The sequence below is a fragment of the Cyclopterus lumpus genome, chromosome 8, assembly GCF_009769545.1.
Source record: "Cyclopterus lumpus isolate fCycLum1 chromosome 8, fCycLum1.pri, whole genome shotgun sequence".
Taxonomy (NCBI): Eukaryota; Metazoa; Chordata; class Actinopteri; order Perciformes; family Cyclopteridae; genus Cyclopterus; species Cyclopterus lumpus.
The window spans coordinates 7,930,497-7,955,407 of record NC_046973.1 but is presented as its reverse complement, the minus strand read 5'-3'; the positions used below and the strand labels follow the sequence as shown (position 1 = coordinate 7,955,407).

At 41.0% G+C, this 24,911-nt stretch overlaps 2 protein-coding genes across 10 annotated transcripts in view; both read right to left on the bottom strand.

The window, feature by feature from the left end:
* Window positions 1-13,523, bottom strand: part of LOC117734751 (Na(+)/H(+) exchange regulatory cofactor NHE-RF2) — a 30,344-nt gene extending 16,821 nt beyond the window's left edge. The window contains exons 1-2 of the mRNA XM_034539015.1: window positions 12,827-13,523; window positions 11,267-11,563 (exon numbers count right to left, since the gene is read on the bottom strand). Coding sequence (XP_034394906.1) covers window positions 11,267-11,563; window positions 12,827-13,033 — 504 coding nt within the window. The 5' untranslated portion in view covers window positions 13,034-13,523. The remainder of the gene's footprint in view (window positions 1-11,266; window positions 11,564-12,826) is intronic.
* Window positions 13,524-17,950: 4,427 nt separating this feature from the next.
* Window positions 17,951-23,967, bottom strand: LOC117735202 (somatostatin receptor type 5-like). Of its 9 annotated transcripts, none has more exons than XM_034539700.1 (6): window positions 23,671-23,967; window positions 21,502-23,276; window positions 20,613-21,326; window positions 20,444-20,500; window positions 20,090-20,344; window positions 17,951-19,444 (listed from the first exon to the last, which is right to left on the bottom strand). In XM_034539700.1, the coding sequence occupies exons 3-6, from the start codon at window positions 21,294-21,296 to the stop codon at window positions 19,427-19,429; spliced, it is 1,014 nt and encodes a 337-aa protein (XP_034395591.1). In that variant the 5' UTR covers window positions 21,297-21,326; window positions 21,502-23,276; window positions 23,671-23,967; the 3' UTR covers window positions 17,951-19,426. The 9 variants fall into 9 exon arrangements, with proteins under 9 accessions (XP_034395591.1, XP_034395592.1, XP_034395590.1 ...); XM_034539701.1 differs by having other exon boundaries at window positions 20,090-20,239; XM_034539699.1 differs by having other exon boundaries at window positions 20,090-20,500; window positions 20,613-20,753; window positions 20,835-21,326.
* Between the last annotated feature and the right edge of the window lie 944 nt (window positions 23,968-24,911).

The window sequence follows — 24,911 nt, the reverse complement described above, 5'->3', positions numbered from 1 at the left end:
CCTCTCTGCTGTTCGCGGATGATGTGGTCCTGTTTGCCTCCTCGGACCGTGACCTCCAGCATTCACTGGGGCGTTTTGCAGCAGAGTGCGAAGCGGCAGGGATGAGAGTTAGTACCTCCAAATCTGAGGCCATGGTGCTCTGCCAGAAACCGGCGGATTGCTCCCTCCAGGTGGGGGCAAACTGCCTACCCCAAGCGAAGGAGTTCAAGTATCTCGGGGTCTTGTTCACGAGTGAGGGTAAGGTGGAGCGGGAGATCGATAGGCGGATCGGTGCGGCTGCAGCAGTAAAACAGGCGCCATTGTAATAAATCTCATTCACTTTTAAGCAGAGAGTTTAATGCCAAGATTGATACCACTTTAATGTGAAGCTGGAAAGCTGGTGAGCTTAGCTTTGCATACTGATTGAAAAGGGGAAATGGCTAGCCGGCTATGTCCGAAATAAATAAAATCCCAGCACCTCCAACGCTCACTATATTAGCATGTTATATCTTGTTTGTTTAACAAACAAGATAATAATTTATTACCCTTCACTTGCATTTTAATGCTGAACTAAATATCTGATATCATTTATGCCTGCAGCTCAACTGTCTGACTGAAAAGCGTCAAGTCCTGCGAGTGCAAACATATTGTGAAGGGTATCGAAGCTGGAGGCTGAACTGAGTGAGAATGAGATCAGGATGATATGAAGGCCCTCAGCCCGACCTAGTACATTAATAACTAGCACAGAGCAAAAGCTTTGATTGTGATTCCACTGTGCCTCCTCACAACCCTCCAAAGTGTCACTTCATTCTGCAAAGAAGTCTACACATCATTAATTTTCTCCCAATTGCCCAACATGTGTGATCTGAAAACAACGAGCCTTGGCGATGCCAACAATAATATGTATTTAATTCACTAAACATGTCCTTTAAGAAAATTACAAAAGTCACAGCAGTCATTGCACCACTCACACTTCACCATTAAAATGCCAAGGCTTATGTGTCTCTTAAGTGTTCAAAGGTCTCCTACAGAGAAAGAAGAAAAAAAAGAAGAAACTCACGCAACATACCACGCTTGCTGATTATTAGATCTTAAATTAGAGCACTAACATGTGGAGGAAACGTACTTCCCTCTGAAGAACACTTTGATAAAAAAACAATACTTAAGAATAAATGGAACCATAATCAAGTTAGTTTTCATCATGAGGCTTTTGTGACTTCATACTGTGAGTGCTTCGGCAACACAAGTGTTTGTACAGCCTCTCCCTGAAAGAATGCAGCTTTAGATGTTATGAGAACCATAACAAGAGGATTTCATTTTCATGGACCTGAAGACACTACAGAAGTGAGAGAGAGAGAGAGAGAGATCAACCAACAAGTGGTTTAAAACTATACATTCTCTCCATCTGTCTCTCTCTATCTTTCAACACTCCATTCTTCCGTAATCTCATTTTGACGTTCGCCCTCCATGTCGTGGACTCTTTAAACCCTTTCCCCTTTCTGTCCCCCTCTTATCTTTAAGTGCTGCGTGTATTAATATATATTCATATGTAATCAAGTGGCTGCAGAAGACAACATTTCTGCCAATTTGCATTTAAATGTCAATTGAAAATGTGTGGGCTGCTGGCGAGGCTGATATTTTCAGCAGTTATGTGCTGTTGAAAAGGGGAAACGTGTATGTGTGTGTGTGTGTGTAGCAGATGAGGGAGTGAGATTTTTAAGGTGAATGTGGCTATTTCATTCTCTTCTTCTATTCTCTGGTTATTTCGGTCTATCATTAGATAACTTTTTTCCATCTACCTCTGTTTTAACGCCTGACAGGACAGCAGTTCATGTTGGTGATGCAGTGTGTGTGTGTGTGTGTGTGTGTCCACACCCCTGTTATCAGTCTGTGGCAGATATCCCTCGTCACTTGGTTGGCAAGCCTGGGAAACTGTAACGCTTTATTTTACACTTTATAGACCAAAGAATTAATTCATAATTATGAAAATAGGAAGCAGATTAATAATTGATATTTAAAACAAATAATTAGTTGTAGCCCTATATGTTTGTGTTTTCAAACCTCTGGATACCATTTTGGCATTTAAATTTGACATTATAGAGACACATCCGCAATGGGAGAGGCCTCAGATGACATCAGGACAAAGATTTACGCAGCTGTGTGTGTGTCTGCGAGAGACAGCATACATATATATATACAAAGGAAATTGTAAGTCACTTTGGATAAAAGCGTCAGCTAAATGATATGTAATGTAATACATATATATATATATATTTATAAACTTATTTATCTTGTTTACTTTCCAAAGCATAATTAATCAATCAGAGAGGATTCCTGTCTGCTGCTCACACACGTAAAATCGTCGTATTGTTTCTCCAGTCAACACAAGGTCTCTCTCCCATCACATCTACTTGACTCCCACAAAGAGTGTGTGGGAATATGTGCTGGCTCACAGCTGTGAAACAAGCGAAGAGACTGAACATGAACGAGTGGTGAGGAGTGGGAATAACAGCCCAACACATTTATGGTTAAACCTGAGGTACAGTTGTGACACCTACTGAAGTATACGCGTGCTCCCCTAAATCATAAACACATATAGCAACACAAGAACTTCTCTATCAGCAAATAAGGTCGAGCAATAAAGAACTCTCTCTATCTACAGTGTTTGTTTCTTCTCTCTCTCTCTCTGTGAGAGTGGGCAGCACAGCGATCGATCCTCGGCCCTGCTATCGTCGACCTACTCTCCACTGATATTCCCACATCCAACCACTGATGGTTAAAAGATGAGATTAAGAAGATGGAGAAAGAGAAGCAGCGTGAGTGGATGTTTCCCAAACTGACATTATTTGTTTAGATAGAAACTGACCAAATACAAGTATCAATGATTTCAAAAAGAGATTTCAGAGATCAGTCCCAGAGGATTTAAAGATGTCCCGAGAAGACCGGCCTGTTTTCACACATTCTGCAGCGCAATCTATAAATAATGCTCAAGATTTGGGTCAAGGGTCTCAATTGCTACAGTTATACATTTGATAGGAGGAGTTCAGAGAAGATGTAACAGCTTCATAATCAGTATAATCATAGTTTAGATGATAACAACAATAATAAACTTAATTTGTATGAAGAACAAATGCAAGTTTGTACAGTGACACAAGACAGATTTAAACATTTAAAGTGTGTATCAGATGACTGCTATAGCTGCAGTTGTGTTGCAGGATCTGAGGGTGAGTTTATACTGGATCCAATACCCTAAAAGTAAAACCTTAAAATCAATTCATAATCAACTGATGGCCAATGCAAAGAGGCTAACATTGTTGTTATGTGATCTCTTCTTACTGCTAACAGTCTAAATGTAATATTCTGTATAACTTGAAGCGTGAGTGGGCTTTTCCGCCCAGCAGCTAAACAGCTATTTAAATTAACCCCTTCTGGAGAAAGCATGAATGTGAGAAGGTGATGTAAGCAGTCAGATTTGAAAAACAATAGGAAAATAATAATCAAAAGTTGGGTCAAAATAAAGGAGAAAAAATAACTCATACATTTCTAAGCCTAACAGATAGAGCCCGGTTCTGTAATGTATCTGTCTCATGATTCGAACATGATTATGTCAGATTTTTACCATTGAATTTAAGGAATTTAATGGACCATTTCTTTAGGGACGTCTGAGTGCAGGTTAATCCTGACTTTTATAGCTACATAAAGTTGTGTGTCCTCGGCATATCAGTGAAAATAAATGTATCAAGTGATGTAATCACAGCAAACTAATTCCATAACACAGTGACAAAGGAAATTTCCTGTTGAAGTCAAACAATAATTTTTGCTGGTAGGGACAATGTCTTCTGGGTTAACAAGGGCAACATTTGAATATCTAATCAGTGCATTGGGAGATGATACATGGAGACACACAGCTGCGTTCAATCAAACACCCACACACACAGTTAATACAATACACTCAGTTGTTCAGGTCTCTCCTACATAACCCACCTTACTAATTCCCCCCTTTCTTTTCCTTAAATCCCGCCCGCCCGCCTGCACGCATGCACGCACGCACAAACACACACGTTCCCCCCTCGTGACCCTTTCACATCCTACAGACTGTGTTTTTACTCCAGGAATTTGGTTTACTCTTTAACACACACACACACAAACACACACACACAAACACACACACACACACACACGCACACACACACACACACACACACTGAATCCGGACCCCTGCATCTTGATGTAACACAGTTGGTATTCAAGCGAGGGGGGCGTAGGAGGTCTCAGCTCCAGATGTTAGTAAAAAGCATTGCACACTTAGTTACTCTCACAATTGTACAGTCACTTAAAAATAAAATGTATGGAACTTCATATTCCATCCGATATGGTAACAAAAATCCTTAATATTCAAGTAAACAGGAAAGGTTTTAGGTAGTAGACATGCCAGGTTAAATAAAGGTGAAACAAATAAAATGCCAAAAAAGAAGACTTGAAGAGGATCTTGGACATTGTTTCTATGCTCCCACATCGATTCAACTGCACTGCCACTGTTCGGCCGTCAGAGTATCCCACTGTACACATCCTCAAACGTTTTGTTTAATCAACAGGAAACAGCCTCACATGTATCATGTCAAGCAGAAATGGTGCACAGATGATCACACGAGCTGAAGTGCTGACTACCTCCAGACAACTCCTGTGCTCGGCGCTGTTACATGAGAGCCGACAGGCAACATCTTTTCCTTATTATGGCGGGCAACATGAGAGACTGAGTCAGAAAACAGGACAAGGAAGAGATGTCAGGCGGCCTGACCTAAGCCATCATCTCATTCTGTGTTATTATAAAGTAATGGCCAGACGTGATTGTGTTTTGATACCAGCTTGACAATGAAGAGAAATGAGCCCAAAAGGAAAGTTTGTCTTGTCGTGACAGTCAACATCTGCACAGAGATGGAGGAATAATTCAGACAGAGTTGAAAAATGATGTTTCCTGCAGTTGAGGGTCTATTTACGGCTGAACATCATCGTAGAGAGAGCGGTGTTTCTAGTCTTGTCCCCGAAGACTTCTCTTCTGTTGCTCTCTCTCTGTCACGGATACACAAGTTTTCACTATTTGTGTTTATTCAATTCTGACCCCATGACCTCGAGCCTTGACCCTTAAAAACGGTGCTTGCTGTCCGGGGTTTTCCCACACAGATCTCTTTCACTCCCAATGCTCCACACATGCGCAGGTTTAAGTATCGAGAAGTTCTCTGTAGGAGGATTTAGTTAAAACTGTTGGGCCACTCATGTGTACTCCGTCTCTGTGTTTGACTTGTTTAGTCTCTGCTGGTGTTTAGATGGAGTTTGTTAGGGCTCCACCACCTGTGACACACATGTGTCCTCCCACAGCTGATAAGCAAATATGCACATCAACTTGTAAACCCTGTATGAAAACACACACACACACACACACGCACACACACACACACACACACACTCACACCGAAAGCCGTAATATATTCTTGATGGTGCAAAGACGCATGTGCCCTCACAAAGAGCACCTCCACAAACGTACACCCCTCCTCTCACTCTAACTGTTTTAACAGATGTGTGTGTGTGTGTGCTTGTGTGTGCTCTATGGGGAGCTGATGATCTCTAGCAGGCCTTTGCCAATCCTGCACATGATGTAGTGAAGTTTATTACAACTAAAGTGCTGTTAGTCTGTGTGCTTGCAGCTGAACAATTCATCTGGACTACTGTTACTGTGTCATACTGAGTTGTGTCTGACTGAGCCAAGCCATTATATTATGTTTCAAAGCTTTTGGAAATGACCATATCAAAGGCCAAACTCATAATGGACATATCAAAGAGAAACAAAGATACCGCCCCAAGATTTGTATGCATGTTTTCTCTCAGTTTCTCTTTCTCACACATCTATCCTTTATTTTGTGATCTTCCTAGCACACTAATTGTCCTTCATAACAAGCCCCATGTTATACTTGCCAACCAGAAGTGCAGCAGAACTGGAAAGAGCGACAGAAAAAGACCACAGTGTGTTTGTGCGTGTGGTGGAGGCCTCTCCACCAGCAGAGAGGGAACATCCTGGCCAGGGACACAATTTCCACAATACAGCTACTTTCATAGAAGCCAGCGACATGTCTGTTTCCATGTGGAAAAAATGTATATGATATTGTATATCTCTGCCTAACCGTCTGTCTGAACGGCATAATATTAAGGTCATCACTATCTCTTGGAGTCAAAGGTTGTGATCTCAGAACTATTTATTGATAATCAAATAAGTTAGGAAATACATTTTATTTGCATGAGTGTGTGCTTGCGAGTAAACAAAAAAAAAGTTTCTGGTGGGAAAGTGACACCTGACACTTTCTCTTGAGCTTTAATGACACAGCCACATGACATGCCTGAGCACACGGTGTGTGTGTGTGTGCACAGGGGGAAAAGACCAGAGCACTGACACCTCAGGTGTGTGTTAAGTAAGATAATCCATCTCAAACCCGAGTCTTAATGTTCTTGTATTTGAAACGTCTCTTCCTTTCTCTCTGAAGCAGGCACTGCAGACTCAGTCATTCATTGTGTTAAATATGGTTGATTGTCTGCTGGCCAGCGAATGGTGGAGCAAGAAACAAAGAATTGCTTGAGAGACGAAATAGTAACTAAATAGAGCTTATGCTTTAGTTTAGTACAATTTCCTCTCATGTTGTCACAGTGAGATGGACTGAGAGAATATTTCCTTAAAGTGTGTTTAACCCTTTGAGGTTTAGGTTTATGTCTGTTTTAAAGAGCCCACTTCATGTTAAAGACACACAACTTGTGTTGTTCCTTCTAGACAGAATTATTTTCAAGGCAAAAGTGCACTGATTTACATGTTGCTTTTCCAACAATTCACTTGCAGTATGTTAACTCGATGTATCGCACAAAAAGAACAAGAGGGACGTTGATTAATGAATAATATATTTGTTTGCTACAGCAATATTTGATGTAACTTTAAACGTAGGGGCTTGGTGAGCAGACGTATTGTTACTTTAGAGTCAAAAGTAGTTCAGAAGTGAGTGATGTTCTCAGTGAAAGCAGCATTTCTCTCCATCGTCGGCTCTTCTTCAGCACAACTACAAAAACAAAACAGCTATCGGCTATTACAAGCGGACACTGAGCAGGCTTAATTCACACTAGGTCGTGGTCAACATTAATGGCCTATTAAGACCTGAACATTGGATTTCTAACAGCCCAAAATGGCTCAAATGTATTTGTGATGGAGAGCTTTGGTAAAGCAAAGAGCAATATAGAGAAAATTGCTGTCTGGTCATGATTTATAGTCACAAACACACACACACACACACACACACATACACATACACATACACACACACACACACACACACACACACACACAGACACACACACAGACACACACACAGACACACACACACACTCACACACACACACACACACAAAACCCCTCGTGGGAAGATTTATTAGACAAGTGTGCAAGTGATTACAGTTGCAGAAAAGGCTATATGTCTCCCCATGTTACTGCTGTGACCTTGTATATGTGCCTGTAAATGTGTGTGTGTGTGTGTGTCTCTGTACCTGCAAAAAAGTCCTATTGCTTTGAGAAAGAGGAGGGGAGGGGACAAAGAAAACAAAAACAAATCTCAAGTTTTGATTACACAATTTGTGTCCACAACCATATTCTATTATATTAGATTTTTCCACAGCAATAGCACCACAACGAATGCCGTCACAAACTTTACAGGTGTGTAGTTGAGATTAAAATGAAAGATGGGTGTGGTCCTTACATAAGGGGGTGGGGCTAGGAACTGGGGCACTTTACACCCTTGGCCTAATTTGGCGTTGCGGTATCACAAGATGGTCTGTAATTTTAGCCTATATTTGTTTACATTTTGGTTAATTGCCACCATTAAAACAATGCAGAATTAGCTGTTAGCAGTTACTTTTTGCAATCTACACATAGATGAACAGACAAATATCACTGCATTAATTTGTTACTGAAAGAAACGCAGATCTGGAATTATCTTTGTTCAATACACCAGTCCCTTTCACATCAAGCACACTATTTGCCTCACCTCTCTCTTACCTACCTTCAACTAAAAATGAAAGTAAAATAATGACAACATTAGAGAGGTGCACTCAGTAGAGTGCGCAATCTCCATGAGTTGTGCCTGCAACGACCACTGCTGTATTGTGTGATTCAACTTCTTCCTTCTCGCGTATCAGACCAGTTTTTAACACAACAGGTAAGCTCTTTTTTTAATCTATGCAGATGTTTGCACCGCTTCTGTGCAGGCACAAGTTTCCTCTCTGTCTCACAGTTAGACAGAGAGCATTTGTTCGGGTTTCAGTAAAACGCGAAGTTGATGGCCAAAAAAAGGCGTTTTGAGAAAATGTGAGTCACCACAACTACGAGAGGTCCTTGAGCATGCAACTTTAACCGGGCACCCAAAATAATAACACACACACACACACACACACACACACACACACACACACACATGGGCGATCACATGTTTCTCCTGAACCGTGTTGCACAGCCCAGTTAATAAAGGTCTCTGTCTGAACGGTAGTTGAATGTTTAGACTATTTTACAATCTCCAGCAGAAGACATGGTGCCCATCATCACTGACATACTCACATACAGTAGGCACAGTGCCGAGTACTATCAAACCTCTTCAACAACTCTCCCACTCGCCGTCACCCGGCAAACGTTTGCTTTCTCCACTTCCCTGGCCCACTGAATGGGGGCCCACTTCCTGAAACTCCTTCCAACAAAGCTTCAAGGTTGTTATTGGCTGCTCTCCCTCTTGAGTTCCCCCAGTCCAAAAGCTGTCTCTCCATTGCTCCCTCTTTCTTTTTCTCCTGCCATCCTCATGATGATAACAAAATGAGAATAAATGTGCTGCTCTCAACAAGCTTCGCTAAAACTGAGTTGACTTTTACAGCTGTAAAAAACAGACATGTATTCTTTTTTGCTCAGATTATTCACGTTGTGATGAATGGTTTCATTGCTGATCAGTCTGTTTCCCCTGTGCTTTGTGCTGGTAATTACATTGCACTGATTGCCAAAGCTCCTTGCCAGCCACATGGTTGAATGACTACTTCACACACAACGTAATTTGCTGTATCAGTGTGCAGTGTCAATACTGAGTCTGCAAATCTGTAGATTGGACAGGAAATATTGAGCTCTTTGCAGATACTAATCAAATGACAAAGGCAGGTGTTAGTGCTCCAGCCCCAACAAAAGGTGTCTTATGGTCAGTCTGAGAGTAAATAATGTTGTTTCGACAGCAGCTCAAACACTTTTCCTGCTATTCATTTGCAGTGCTGATGCCTTTTGGCTCATCCTCCTAAACTTTCCGTCCTTCCATTAGAATCACGGAAGAGAGAGAGTGAGAGAAACAAGAGACCTCTAAGCATTTCCTGAACCTTAGCTTGGCCAATCTGACCCCAACAGGCACTGGGATTTCTCTCCACAGGTTACAAAGCCAGAGCTGAACAAAGACACACACACACGCATGTGCGCGCACACACACACACACACACACACACACACACACACACGTTTAATTGATTGGCCCTGTCGCCGCTCACATATGGGCAGGGCAAAACCTAAGTGAAAACACATGTTTGTGTAAATGCAGAAAGCAGAAGTTGAGCTGCCTCGTCTCTCTGATACATGTGACCAAACTCCATCAGATCTTTGCATTCCAGGAGAGACGGAAACGCATCCTGTTTTCCATGTCGACATCAAATAACAAAACAGTGAATTATAAAACCCTAAACTAAAATGTATCAAATGACTATTGAGAATTATGCAACTGACTGTGACAATGAGGGTGTGTAAATAAACACAGGAAGATGAGATGTGAGTGGCCTGTTAAACAACTCTGGAATATAATTTCACAATAAATGCTCTATCACACAAAGGCATTCAGAAAATCTCCCAGCCAGCCGTGTTCCTTCATACATTTATCTTCTTATGAAATCTGTGGATTTCCTGTTGTCCGTTGCCAGATTCCTAACATCCGACGGGTTCCGACCTCTGACCTCTCGTGCCCTCTTTGACCCCTAACACAACATCTGGAGCGCTTTCAGCTTGCCATGTTCTTCCCTCAGGACACACACATTGATGAACAGACATAGCTGACGCCACATGCATGAATTTGCATGACATCCTCTAATCTAATCTGAAACTGGCAGCGCATCAAGAGAACTGAGGTGAAAGCAGGTCTGAGCTGAGGAGAACCTGCTCAAAGGAATGACTCAGTACCTGCAATCTGTTTGCTAATGTGTTTAGTATTTTTAATTCTTGGTTTTGGAAGTTGACAAATCTGTTTGAGGGTTTAAGGAAACATAGTCCAAAGCCAGTTATGTGTTGCTGTACTAAGGAGGAAGAGTGTTGGTGAGGACTGGTCATCCTCTTTATGCTGAGGAAAAAGAATCTCACTGACTTCAATGTTATCAATGCAAGAACCTCACATATTAAGAGAATAGTTGGACAATTTGGGAAACACACCTGCTCTGCTTTTTCTCACTGAGAGTTAGATAAGAAGCTTGATTCCACTCTCATGTTTGTACACTAAATACGAAGCTGCAGTCAGCAGCAGGTCACATTAATTTAGCACAAAGACTGGAAACATGAGGAAACAACTATACTGGCTCTGGTCAGAAGGGAAACACGTTCTGCACCTCTAACATATGATATATTGTTTGTTTATCTGGACATGACCAAGAAATATTCCCACACATAACCCTGTATAAAAGCATAACTTGTCCTTTTTACGGTTTGGTTTTCGTAGTTAAAAAAACAAGAACAAATGTATTAATTAGCCTTAATAGGCTGATTTATGTTACCTTTGGAAAGAGCCAGCCTAGCTGTTGCCAGTCGATATGCTAAGCTAAGCGGACCAGCTGCTGACCATATATTCATATTTACTTTGCAGACATTAGAGTGGTGCACTGCAAAAAAGCAAATAAGCACATCTTCCAAACTGTAAAAATAAAAATCACTATTTCCATCAATATGTGAATATTTGCTGATTTGCTTTGTCTTCTTTGATGTATACATCTGAGCTACCTGTCAGATCAGCTGCCGTGAGCCTGAGAGTGGGGCCCAGCTCCTGTATACTAGCTTAGTATCAGGAGAACCTCACATATTAATGGTATACTACTTATAGATCCACCTACAGATCTCCCTTTTGAAATCACACACCACTTTGTCCAAATGTTGAACGAACAGAAGTTCACTGTTCACTCTTGCTGTGGTGGAGGAGGACCAGCTTACCTTCTTCGCGGCCTTCGACGGTGACCTCCTGGTGGGCTTCTGCACCTGGCTGCTCAGTGTGACCGGCTGCTTGGACACAGAGCCGTTCTCCCGCTTCTTGCTGGGGGAGGACGGGACTGACGGCGGGGGCGGTGAGGGGGAGGCTGGGGGAGGGGAGGAGGAGGATGGATGCCCCACCACCAGGAAGGCCATCTCCTCTGTGGCTGTGAGGCGGAGGCTGCGCAGACCTTCATGTGTCTCCTGGTCCACCACCAGCAACCGGGTCTTGTTGTCCACGGCTTTGATCCGCTGTACCACCTGAGGGACGGGAGAGGACAGCGTCATACTGATAATTTGGCAATTCAATTAAATTTAGTTTATTTTGTATAGCCCAATATCACAAATTTGCCTCAGAGGGCTTTACAATCTGTACACATACGACATCCCTGTCCCAGAACCTCACATCGGATCAGGAAAAACTCCCCCAAAATAACCTTTCACAGGGAAAAAGGGAAGAAACCTTCAGGAGAGCAACAGAGGAGCATCCCTCTCTCCGGATGGACAGATACAATAGATAGACAGACACAAGATAGAGAACAATGCTGTAGAGAACAAATAGACTGCAGCTAGAGGAGAATAGTCTGATTATTTTGTTAGCTTTTCTCTCTCAAAGCATCCATTCAGCGCTAGAACATTTTTCTATTGAAAACATTCACACTTTTCTTAGACGTGTGGGTGACGCCTGGTGATAGAAATACAAGCATAGACCAGTATGTATACTGTAAGATGGAGATTCATTTTCGAGGCAAAAAGCCCAACATTTGATGGTTTCAGCCTCTTAAATGTGTACATTGGTTGCTTCTTCTTGTCTTACCATTAAAGAAACATGTATATATTATACTGTTCAACAAAACAAGACATTTGATGAAATGATGGGCTCTGCAAATCACTTATGAGTCCAAAACATGCTCCGAGTCAATCCTTCATATGCCGGGCTCTCTAACAATCAAACAACATTACCTGACAACACAAAGCACTGAGTCTTGTATCATACTTTGTGTTAACTTCAATTATAAGTGCAGCAGAATTGTTGTTCTATTAGAGAATATACTCAATATACCGAGAGGTTGTTGGTGTTGATGTTCCTCTCTATCTGTGAGCATTGTAAAATTGTCATCCGCTGTCTATCTGACCACCAGCCAAAACACAAACAGTTGTCTCAGCCTCTTTAGTCAGCGCACCTGCTATCCATCCAAACAAAGGGACTGTGCAGGTCAGACCCTTTTATGTGAAATTGTTTATGTCACAATGCAACTTTGGCACAGTCACAGTCTAAGAGTGTATTCAGAGCAACGTGTGCTTTCATGTGGGTACACTTTAGAAGATAAAAAGTTTCAATGTTTCAGTGTTGCCCCTCCAAGCCAGGAGGAGGGGTGTGTGCTCGGCTAAAAGCGTCCCAGTGCCAGGATGCACGCACCAGCCAGTGTAACCTGTTGATATTGACCCAACCACTGCACAGGGAACTAACGCGCGTGCTGTAGCGTGACGTAGAACCACAAATATGAATGCACATCAACTTGCCTGGTGATGTGTTTCTTTCTCCACGTTGACCCCATTCACTTCAACCACACGGTCCCCGGCGCGCAGCCCCGCCGCTTCAGCAGGGGAGCCGCTCTCCACCTTACGGATGAATTGTCCGCTCTTTCCTTTCTCGCCGTGCAAGTGAAATCCATACCCGTTCTCCGCTTTTGTCATGACACAAAGCCGTGGTTTCCGCTCGCTGGCCATTTCGTTTTCAGCCTCCAGCAGAGTTCAGATAAAGTGTAATGAATAAAATGCACGGATGAGCGTTTAGGAGAGCGGGCGCGGGGCGAAACTTCCACGGAGAGAAAACATATCTGTCCGATGCGCACGCTTTCTCCCTTATTAATAAAGAAAGACGAAAACCACAATGCAAACTACTCCGAGTGCACTTATAATTAAGACGTTCCACTTTTAAAAACAAATGCAAAAAAAGCAGCAAACTTTAAGAAAATGATACGACCAGTCCTCCAGATCTTGTGTCCAGCTGAAGCGCACTGCTGGCGACTCCAACACTGATCCTTCAGCACCTCCACCGGAGCATCACCGATCTGACTGCAGACGTGTTTGAGTCGAACAGATCAGTGCGCGCTCACCTCTTTCTCCACATTTATCCATAACAACTGGTAACAAACAGGTATGATATAGATTGCGCAGGGTTAGCGCCTTCTGCGCTGTAGCACCACCTCCCCCTGGTCCGACTGATCCACTGAGGAAAGTGAAATATTCAGGGCAGACACCGAGGATTCAAAGTTAGACAATACTGCCGCTGGGCGGCAAGTCCGGTTATGTTGAGTACTTCTCACCATACAGTGAAAACTGGATTATTACAACTGGATTATTACAATCACGAGGCCTATTATATGTCTGCTGTATATGTCATAATTATCGCATGCATTACATGATGCTGTTGTTTGATAATAAAACACATGATTGTCTACAGTTAAACTTTTCAAAAATCAGATATAATTATGATATTACTGTTTTATGTAAAAACAATCAATTACACTTTATAGTAATAACAATATAGACATTTAGCGTTTAATTTAATGTAGTGTTGCAGTATCTTACGGTGACCACTAGAGGACAGTGAACACTCGGGATTCAAAGTTTAAAGCAACCTTCCACTCCACGTCATCCAAGAGCGAGAGAGAGAGAGAGAGAGATAGAGAGAGAGAGAGATGGACAGCTCCTACAAATAACAAGTTCCCCGATACAGACTTTAACTCAAAGAGCCGTGTTCTCAATTCAACGTAGAAGATAGGTTCACTTTGTGCACGTAAACCTCTTATTTCAAATTTGCCTGTTTTCTCTGAGCATCATTTGGTAAAAGTCTGGAAAAAGCACAAACACACTTAGTCGCAGTTGAATTACTGACACACTGATGCACTCTCCTCCCACTCCAGTGTATTCGGTTTTACAGAGAGACACCTAAATATCATGGCTGTAGGTGAGAAAGAAACATGTGAGAGGAAAATACCTGTTTGGTGTCACAGTCCAAAGTCTCTAGGTTGCTGTGACAGTATAACCCTGTTCATATTTCAGCCTTGCTAGCGATGCATGCAGTATTCTTGAGATAATATCTTAAAAATATTCCTTCAAAATCAGATAAGGAAAGGTCAAGTGAAAATTAATAGCGAAGAAAGCATTGACATCTTGATTGTTACTAGGGTTTGGTTTACTGAAGCAGTTATCTGTCGTATGTTATTGAAATGTTATATGTTACCCTGCCTGTCCCCCTGGGAGAGGGAGGACGACACACTGTGGGGTGGATAACGGCTTTAATTAACCACACAGGGCAACACACTCCTTCTCCTTCTGAATCCCTTAATGCTCCTCACTCCTCTACATGCCGACAATCGCAGCCACAAACAACAGAAGAATGTGTTCTCGGCCTTTTCTTGTAATTCTTAAGACACTGTTTCAGTCTCAGGTTGTAATTTAAATATGTATGTACGATGAGAGCGTACGTGTAACCAGAGTATAATTCCAAGTATGGGCACACATACATGGACAATAAAGCTGATTCTGATTCTGATTATTGGGCTGTGATTGGCTTGTTGCTGTGTTGCTGCAACGCAATACTTTACTAAGTGCTGCTTTGAGCTAAATGCTATGGCCATGCTGCGTCAGCAGGCTAACATTCGCTCATTACCACTGTGTTGGCTCTAAAACCAAAGTCAAAAAATGCCCAGAGCATGAGCAAGCATGTATAGGACTTATTTGTAGATTCATGCTGTAATTGATCCTCAGCTAAGTCCTCCCCTTGAATGCAGACTGGCCAATCACAGTGTAGAATCGGGCATTTCAGAGACATTGAGGTTGATGGAACCAAAGCAGCATGACCGCAAACAACAAGGAAACCAGAAGTCCCCACACCCCCACACATAGCCACAAAACAGGTTGTCAGTAAACAGACACACAATAAGGGCTAAGACAGTCCAGTATATGTTATCGAGGTACAGTGTATAGAGGAAGGAGAGAAGAAGGCAAAAGAGAGGAACGGTTTTAGAAAAGGAAAATGTCCCGGGGGAGAAGATGATGGAAGCTATTAAAGACAAGACATGTGGTACATGGTTGATAGTTAGTTAATTTTCATAGACATATGCTTAACTGAATCAAATCATGACAGTGACATATGGTCTAATATAGAACAACTCCATGTAAAGATAATTGATATTAATGATATTCATAGTCAGTGCTCACTTTTTGAACCTGCATAAGCTAACTGCGGGATGTGTAAATAATCAATGATTTGTTCATCTCCTCTGAATGAGGACTGTGGATTTTGATTCTTTAGAATCACTTTACAACCGGTATGGAGATGTGGAAAGATAAAGGTGACTGGTAACTCTTTCAACGTGCTTATAGCATTGTCTTAAGATTACAAATAAATAAATAAATACCAAAATAAAAAAAATATTATATATATATAATCTATCATATAAACAATTTGCACCCCACACTGTTTTATATCGTTGCATTTATTAAAGAAACAGTGAACCAAAACCCAACCACCATTATTAATTCATTTAGCGGACATCTTTAAATGTAATTTTGTGGAAAGCCATCTGGTCCAATGAAAAAATAAGATATTTCTACTTATTGTTTACTATTTTTGCATTAAAACTACTTTAACTTAATTTACAAAAAAAGACAAAATAAAAGTGTTCATTGTTTCATGCAGGAACGTCAGCTGCCATCAACTGTGCTGTGTTGAATTGTTAGGTTGTAGTGGATTTTATATATATTTGCACATGTAGATAAGAGAAGTTTATGTTTTAAATTAATACATAAAGAAAGATATGATAATTAATTTGGGATATTATGAGGAATATTCTGGAGGAATGTATTATGAAACATAAGAGAGGATCACTGTTTTATTATTCTGTTTTAATGACAAATGTAATGATTAACTGTATGATGCATGAGAATGAATGAATGTTTTATTGTTTAGACAATAGTTAAAATGGATGCCGATTGAAACCTAATGTGTTGCTTTTATTCGGAAGGCAGGATAATAGGGTTTTATTGTGAAGGGGAACTTCCTGTCCTTGACCGGAAGAGTGAGCTTTGACCTCGCCTGTTTACTAATTGGCGTAGCGAACAGAATGGCGGCATCCTTTGAACTGACCAATGGAACTAACCTTTAGGTGTGAATTCATTTGCATGACCATACTAATAGCCGAGCATTTGTTCTGGGGACATGGTTCTACTGGTCTGGAGACTCGAGACAGCCCCGGTCTGTGGCTCCTTGAGAGCTGCACTCCGTCTGTGGAGAGTTCCTCCTTTCTGGCCCCACGATCGTGAACGCTACATGTGTATTATCTTTGCCATTAAATATTGTTAAACTTTAACTCGAATCCTGAATTTCCTGCGGCCACGGGACCCGGAGCTTTGAACACGAATCTTACAGAATCAATGCAGGGTGAACATGCAAAAATGCTTCATTGTTCATATTTATGACGGCTCCTTTAACAGAATGACTAAGTTAATATTTGTGTTCTATGAATGTCATGGAATTCAATAGTCCATATTATAAATGACCAATAATGACCAATTATGTTAGATTCCCACTGTTTCTAACACACACAAATGTGTCTATATCTAGGGTTGCAAAGGGGCGGAAAGTTTCCGGTAAATTTTCGGAAAGTTTCGACGGGAATTTTGTCTCGGGAATTTTGGGAATTTTGAAAAAAAGAAGTTTTTTTGCAAAAGCATATAACAGGGAACTTAAATGTAGTTGAGAACAAGACTATGCACGCCTAGCTCAGCTGGACCCTGAATGCAGCTGGTTGGGAACATTGTCTGCCAGAAACATAAACGTAAACATAAAACGTTCTGTTGTTTTTGAACTTCTTTGTCATCAGAGTTGCTTCTGAACGTTTCAGCCCTATGCCTCGCAAGTGTGAGAGCGCCGAGTTGCGTAGAGGCCAAGAGCGGTATTGCAGACAGATAGAGATTTCAATTATAGCTCTCAACATATTGAAAAAAATAACTGAACTAATTAATTTTTTGGAGCTGTGAACTTAGTTCAACATTTTGAATTATGAACTATGAACTGAACTAGTTCATGTAGAAAGTGAACTTTCCCAACTCTGTTTGTCATACCTAGCATATTGATTACTAGGTAAACTGAAGCCATGTTCATTTTAATACCAAGTTTATTTGTATACAGTAGACTAACTTTTTACAGCAGTGAGGAGGATGTTGATAAGGGCCAGGAAGAAAGCATTTAGACCTGAAAGGATTCAGGGAAAAAACACTAAAAAATGTGGGTTTGGGGGTGGTGATCATAGGGAATACAACCTTTTTTATTCAACGTTCATGTTTTTGCTGTTCGATGAAAGAATAAAGTTCTACTCACAAAATGTCAAAAAAGTCAAAAATGTCATTTTTAAAAGTTGTATTATAAATGTTTGCATGCATGTCTGCTTATGACAAGGTAAATACAGTTAAATTACCCCAACATTTCCAGTTTATTCCCGTAAATTCCCGTATATTCCCGTTTATTCCCATTAATTCCCGTGGAAAGTTTCCAACTTTGAATATTCCCAGAATTTTGCAACCCTGGTCCTATCCATCTAAAGTTCCATTTTAGCAAGTAGTTTTTAAAACACACTGTCAACGTGGTCTTGCTTCGCTTAAGTAACAACTATGGAGATGCTCCAGTGTTGTCCAGCAACTTCCCAAAAATGTTGTCACCGAATGTTAAAGATCATAGTCCATCAGCTAAACACTTAACTTCAGAGAAGAGATAAATACTTTTTTTACAGCGTTATAACATTGAAGTTAAAATGTCACAAAAAGCATACAGACAGGACAAATTACAATTAACCAACACATAAGTGACCACTCAGCACACAGTAAATACTGTAATTTGAAATTAAAGAGAGATCAATGGTTGGGTTTCATATAATAGCATGACTCCATACAAAAGGCCTGGACAAAAGAAATCACTGATCCGGGGGAAATGATCTGTATTATCATGGCTCACATGATAAATTTAGCATAACATTTATTTCCACAGCACCGATTTAATAGTTTGACTTCTTAGAGGTACAGTTTATTGGGTAGTGCACTTAAGTTTCGATCTTAGAGTTAAATGAGTTTATCAATACCACTCTCTCTCGACTGACAGTTATAGTCCCAGTGAAACGGAAGTTAGAGTGTTTTAAGCTTTTTTAAGCTTCAGTCCTGTGACGTTTGCTCTGCTAAAACGGTTTTATATGACAGGCGGGGCTATTAAACATTATCTCTATGGGTCACGCATACTAAATATTTTATGGTGATTATCTGCCAGACTATTTCTTTGATTTGCTTTTTGAGATTTGGACAGAGCCAGGATAGTTGTTTCCTCTCTTTGTGCTAAGCTAACCTAGCCTATTGTTCACTGTAGATGTATAGCCCGTTAAACGGACATACGTATATGAGAGTGGTATTGCTCTTGTCATGTAATTCGAAGCCGAATGTTAATAAGCATATTTCCAAACATGTCAATCTATTGCTATAACAGAAACAATGTTCTCACTCATTGTTTATTCCAGTCATTAAATTGTGTCTTAGTGCTGTGAAATGTACATTGTACTGAATTTATCAAGATTACAGGTTAACATAGATGAATAATAGCAAAAAGCATCAGCAGCGAATCAAATAAAAGTACATGAGAAAAAACAAGGGTTTCTTACTAAAAATGATCAAATATTAAAAAAAAGAAAATCCTGTTTGAGAATAATATTTATTTTTTGGTCTGCAGTTGAGCTATAGAAGAAGTTACAGCATTTTACAGTTTCATGATTCATGTTTTTTGTATTGTGCAGAGATCGCACATCTTAACATAAACATAAACTAATGTTTTGTACAATGCAGTCAACCCAGTAACAGGACAAAGACATAAAGAAGAAACGCAAATGCTGAGATCTGTGAGGAATGCTGTCTTTTCTCCCCTACTTTGCTCCTCTGGTCCACTCCACAAATGTCCCAGTCATTGAGGGAAGATCAGCTTTAAGACAGGAAATACCAATCCATAAAGGTTCCAGAAATAAATCATCCATGTACCATGTTGCTGCGCTGTAATACATGGAGGGTCAGCTTGAAAACTCATGCTCCATTCGTCTCCTGAAACAACAACAGAGATTAGGGACACAAGAAAGACTCAATGACACACTTTGACATACGTTATTGCTCCTGAAGGAAATAGTGGAAATGTTTTTGTTGAGAGTTACAACTTGGGCCTCAGTTCTTTCCTGTCTGTTACATAAAGTGGACTTCATCTCTGGAAGTCCCATTTTTAAATGTTCAGACATCAGAGACACTGGGCACTTGAGAGTAGGGGCCAGTGACACTCGTGCATATGTACACTGCAGATTTGTTTTGGATATATGGTCCTAAAGCATACATATAACCAAGACATGTGACTGTTAAGTCACATGTGTTATAATATTAATAATATATTAATAATATAATAATAATATAATAATAATATAATTTAAATTTAATATAAATTAAATGTTTTATTTTATTTTATTTATTTGAAGGACAATAATGACATCTTCCTCTGTTTCCACCCCTTTTTAAGTTTTAGCATACCGGCTAAAATAAGTGGTAATTAAGACGTCATTTGTATGCCATTTAGTCTGCGATATAAACAAATTTGCATAACTATGATATGCTCTCAACAAGTAACGTTGCATATAATAATTTTGAGTTTGGGTTGCTTATTCAGGAATGATTTGGATCACATTAATATTGTTTGCACAATACCTGAATGCTCTGCATTTTTCCATTTTGTGTGGGATTTCTGGTTGGCAGAACAGGAATGTGGTTTTCCTTATATGCAGTATTCCTCCCTCCCATCTGGCTTGCAGTGCCAACACCATTTGGTTTGTGGACACAGAGCACCTTCTGGAAGCTCTGCCGGAAGTTGTCAGAGAGGAAGGCATAGAGGATTGGGTTGGCGCAGGAGTTGACGTAGGTGAGGATTACCAGGAAGAAGTAGACTGTCACGTTGGTATTGTTCTTAGGGATAATATGAACCAGGTTGACAATGTTGGTCGTGAAGAAGGGCAGCCAACAAAGTACAAACACCAACACAATGATCACCACCATGCGCGTCACCTTTCTCTCCGACTTGCGTCGCTTAGTCCGGCCTGCACGCACACCTGCTGACCTCACCTGAAATGGAGACGGTCATTTGAAAAGGTTTTATGAGATTTTAAAAGTAGAAACTTAAAACAAGAATGATGTTAGACACCAATAAAAGCCAGACTTGAATCTGAAGCATTACCTTGATCACGATGAGCAGGTAGCAGAGGCAGATGACAACCAGAGGACCAAAGAAGCCTAGTATGGATGTGTAGAGGATGAAGACGATGGAACAAAATTTATGAGGCTCAGGCCAGGTGATGTTGCAGGCGTTGACCTCCTCCTGTACATGTGAGTAGATTGTGACTGGCAGCACAATCAGAAAAGATACAACCCACACCACACCATTGAAAATCTTGGCAACCTGTGGCTTCCTCCATTTGACACTGCGAATAGGATGAACCACAGCCAGGTAGCGATCGATGCTCATCACCGTGAGGCAAAAGGTGGAGCTGAACTGGCTCATGGCATCAGCAGTCATGTACACCTTGCAGAATAAATCCCCATATGGCCAGTAGGAAAGCACACTATTGGTGCCTAGAAAGGGAATTCCCAAGATGTAGAGTTCATCCGCCAAAGCTAAATTGAGGATGTACAGGTTGGTTACAGTCTTCATCTTGGTGTAGCGAATCACCACATAGATGACCAGCGTGTTACCCAGAAGACCCACAATGAAGACGCTGATGTAGACGACTAGGGTGAAAACATTGAAGGGCATTAGCGCGGCCGCTACTGAGTTATTGTTGTGGGTGGAGTTGGGGTTGGGCTGGGTGGAAGACGAGCTGACATTCTCGGATATCAACGTCCAATTGTCGTAGCCATCCATGTTGAACGAGGAAGGGTTGGTGTTTGGTGTCTGTTTGGATTACGATAGGAAATACCTCATGAGAAACAAGACAGACACAAATGTACAATCATATGGGATACTGAACAACCTATACTTTAAAAAAAAAAGCATGCCGGTCAACTATGGTGTTTTTTGTTTTTAAAGCGTGTGAACTTCTGCTTTAGAGAATTTGTGTTATGTCTACCTTTTTGCACCAATACTTGGGCAGGAGGCGTTCCCGGCAATTCGCCCATGCTTACCAGGAGACAAGAGAAACTTTCCACTGAATCGTTTGGACCAGTGGCCAACTTGCCATTTCTTACACTTTAGAAGAAGATGACATTAGTTAAGCACATTTCAATACTGTCACCGAAGTTAGATTAGAAGTCCATAATGCGGTAGAAACTAATGTCTTCAGCCAAGGGGCGAGTAGCCCACAAACCTTGAAGAGCTCGAGTATCTTCCTCAAAGTGGTGTTCGGGGCACTCTGCCAGGGGATCCGTGAAAAGTTGTTCACATTCATTTGTTTAAATTATCATGGCATAAAAATTATAGGCTGTTTTTGTGTGTATTTTTTGTACAAAATGCTTCATTGTTCAGCGAAAAATATTGTATAATAGTTCATAGATTACATTGTTATCATATACTACAGAATATAGACAAACAGCTGTCTGACAACAGGTTTTGTTCCCGAAATTTTAAAAACTACTCTACTTTTAAAAAGGCTATAACTTGATTCTTCTGATCCTGATAATTTTAGACCTATTTCTCAGCTCCCATTGTTAGCTACGGGTTAGAAAGGGTTTCATTCAAACAGATTTTTTATAACTGCTGTCAGCTGATGCTGAACTCTATTCTTGTTTTCTTGGATTTGAACTCGAGATCTTGGTGGGTATCTGCATTGGTCTTAACTGTGAGATCTGTGCTGGGTCCGGGTCTCTTTTCCATTTATATACTCCCTCTTACCCGCAGCATAATCATAATATCAGTTTCCATTTTAACGCAGACGATAGTCAGATCTATCTAAACTGTGACCCTTGAAACCAGCTAAACTGCCTTAATGACATCTGCAGGTGGATGTCACATGAAGTCCTGCAGCTCAATCCTGTTAAGGAAGAGATATTGTTCATATGTCAAGATCACCCAAAGATCACTGGTCTTGGCTCTCTGTCCCATTCAATAACTCAGCTTAAAAATGCATGTTAAATCCTACTTTCATCATCTCAGAAACATTTCAAGCATTAGACTATTTCTTTCTCCCAAAAATCTGGAAATCGTTATTTACGCCTTCATAACTAGTTAATTAGACCTTTGTAGACTGCTCTCTGTCATCAGCCAAACATCCCTCTGTCGCCTCCAGCTCATCCAAGACTCTGCTGCTAAGATTTGCACTCCGAAAAGGAAACATAAACCCATCTCACCAATCCTGGCTTCTTTACACTGGCTACTTGTTGCTTTTAAAATTGAGTTTAAGTTCTCTATCAGTTCTCCTATTGCCCGATGTCCTTCACACACCCGAGTGTTCATCCATGAAGGTGATAAAGCCTTTGCTCCACTCTGGTCTCATCTTTTAAATCACTTTTGCAATCCAAAACCAAATGTTATTTTCTGTATATTTTATGATTTTTTTGTTTGTTTTACTCTCTGTTATTCTATTTGTCTTATTATTAATAATTTTCATTATTTGCATTCTGCGAGTCAATCTAAATTAAAGCCTTAAAATAAAAATATAACGAGAACACCAGACTGAACCATATGTAATGTTGTTGCATGTGGTCTCAAGGTTGTGAAGGTATATCTTTAATAGACATTAATGTATACACATTAACATATCTGAAATTAGAACAATGGCCAACTGGCATCCTATAATAATTAATGTCATCATGTCTGTGAAACTGCATCTATATGTCCTTACCTGGGGACTTGCGGGTGACCTAAAATAATAATTGCCCTCTAGTTGTCAGACGTTGCAACCCGAGGCTGTGAACAAGTGTTGCACAAATAAATGGTGTGACGTAAAGATGCACTGAACCGCGCTTCACAACACTGGAGTGACGCGCAGCCCGCAGCGATTTATTGAGAAAACAAACACACTTGGAGCCCCTCTCCCCTTTAGGCTGCACGGGGCTTGACATTATTGCCCACCAAACTATAGCCCTCAGTCATGAGATGCTTTGGCTTATTCAATCTGAGTTTAAACAAATAATAAACCTTGGAGCCTCATACAAGTTTTCCAAACCCACGTAATACCATTTCACGTCCTCTGTTAGGAAAACAGGTACGATTTTTACTGCGAATTAATATTCATTTCATTGAATAAACACATGTTTTTAATGTTAAATTCCGTGACTCTCGTAGATGGGATTTAACTTACCTGCGCGCTCCTGAGCGCCGTATCCTCTCCACTATCGGATGGCGTGATGCTCGTCTCATGCGCTATTCACCAGGTTTGCTCTGAGGTCAACATCAACTCTCTCGCTCTTGCCCCCGGCCGCTAGAAAGAGAAACCACCTCACACTTGACTTTTCATTTTGAGGCATTTTCTTGCTGTCCAGCACGCGCACGTTTCCATTTACAGAGGCGCAAAAAGCAACATCTTCCAGCACTTTCTTCACAGCTGGAGTTTGACTGAAATCCTGCGCACGAAGAAATGCGTCCCTCAGCCGAGGTGTCTCTCACAGATTCATTGAAGCACTGCGAGTATTTATGTGGAAAACATCACCCCGCCTTTGGATCCGAAAGTCCCACCCATAGGTGGTTGTTATCACCCCACAGCACAACAGCTATAGTTGAAAAAACACACAAAGCACCCTTTTTCTTTTCTTTGTGTATAAAACTTTTTTAAAACAGTTTTTACCCACTATGTGTGAGACATGAAGGAAAGGAAAAAAGAAAGTAGGATGTTGATGACGTATTCTTTATTGGGGCTGTTTGACTTGTCCAAATGGGTAAATGTATGATAATTGTGAGTATATATGTCAAACAGCTGTGTATGGAGGCTTGCCCTGCAGTAGGACAGTGGTGTGTAGTGGCACTTCATGGATAATGATGTTTCATTTATACAGCATTTTCTCCATTGCGGTCAACACCAGCTCTCATTTTCAAGGTTAACGACAACGTCAACAAAAACTCTTTTGACCGTGCACATCACATTTTCCTTTGTCTGGCAGATGAACCTGTTTGTCCAGATTGTAAAACAGTTTTTTTTGTAACTGTAGAGGTCAACAAAAGCTGTTGGCATTACAGAAGAAGCAGCCAAGGTAAACGTGTTAAACCAGACTACAGGGTACAGTAAGTAGAAGAGAGCTAATGAATTACACTTAGCTCCCAGTGTCACAGTGTTTGCCTCATTCAATTTCCTGCACATTTTGCCCAGCCGGCCATCTTTCCAGCGTCCCCTCCTCCATGCCGGACCTCTCCAACATTTTACTTCACGTCTCCACCAGATGCCCTCGGACTTTTCTCCTTTCATTGCAGATCCCGCCACACCCATCTGCCCTGCAATGACCTCATTGTCCTCACCTGAGCTTCTCTTCCCATCTCCTGCACCTCATTTCGTCATCAGCCCCTTGATATATATAAATACACACTGGCTCAGATCCATTCCTCCACCAG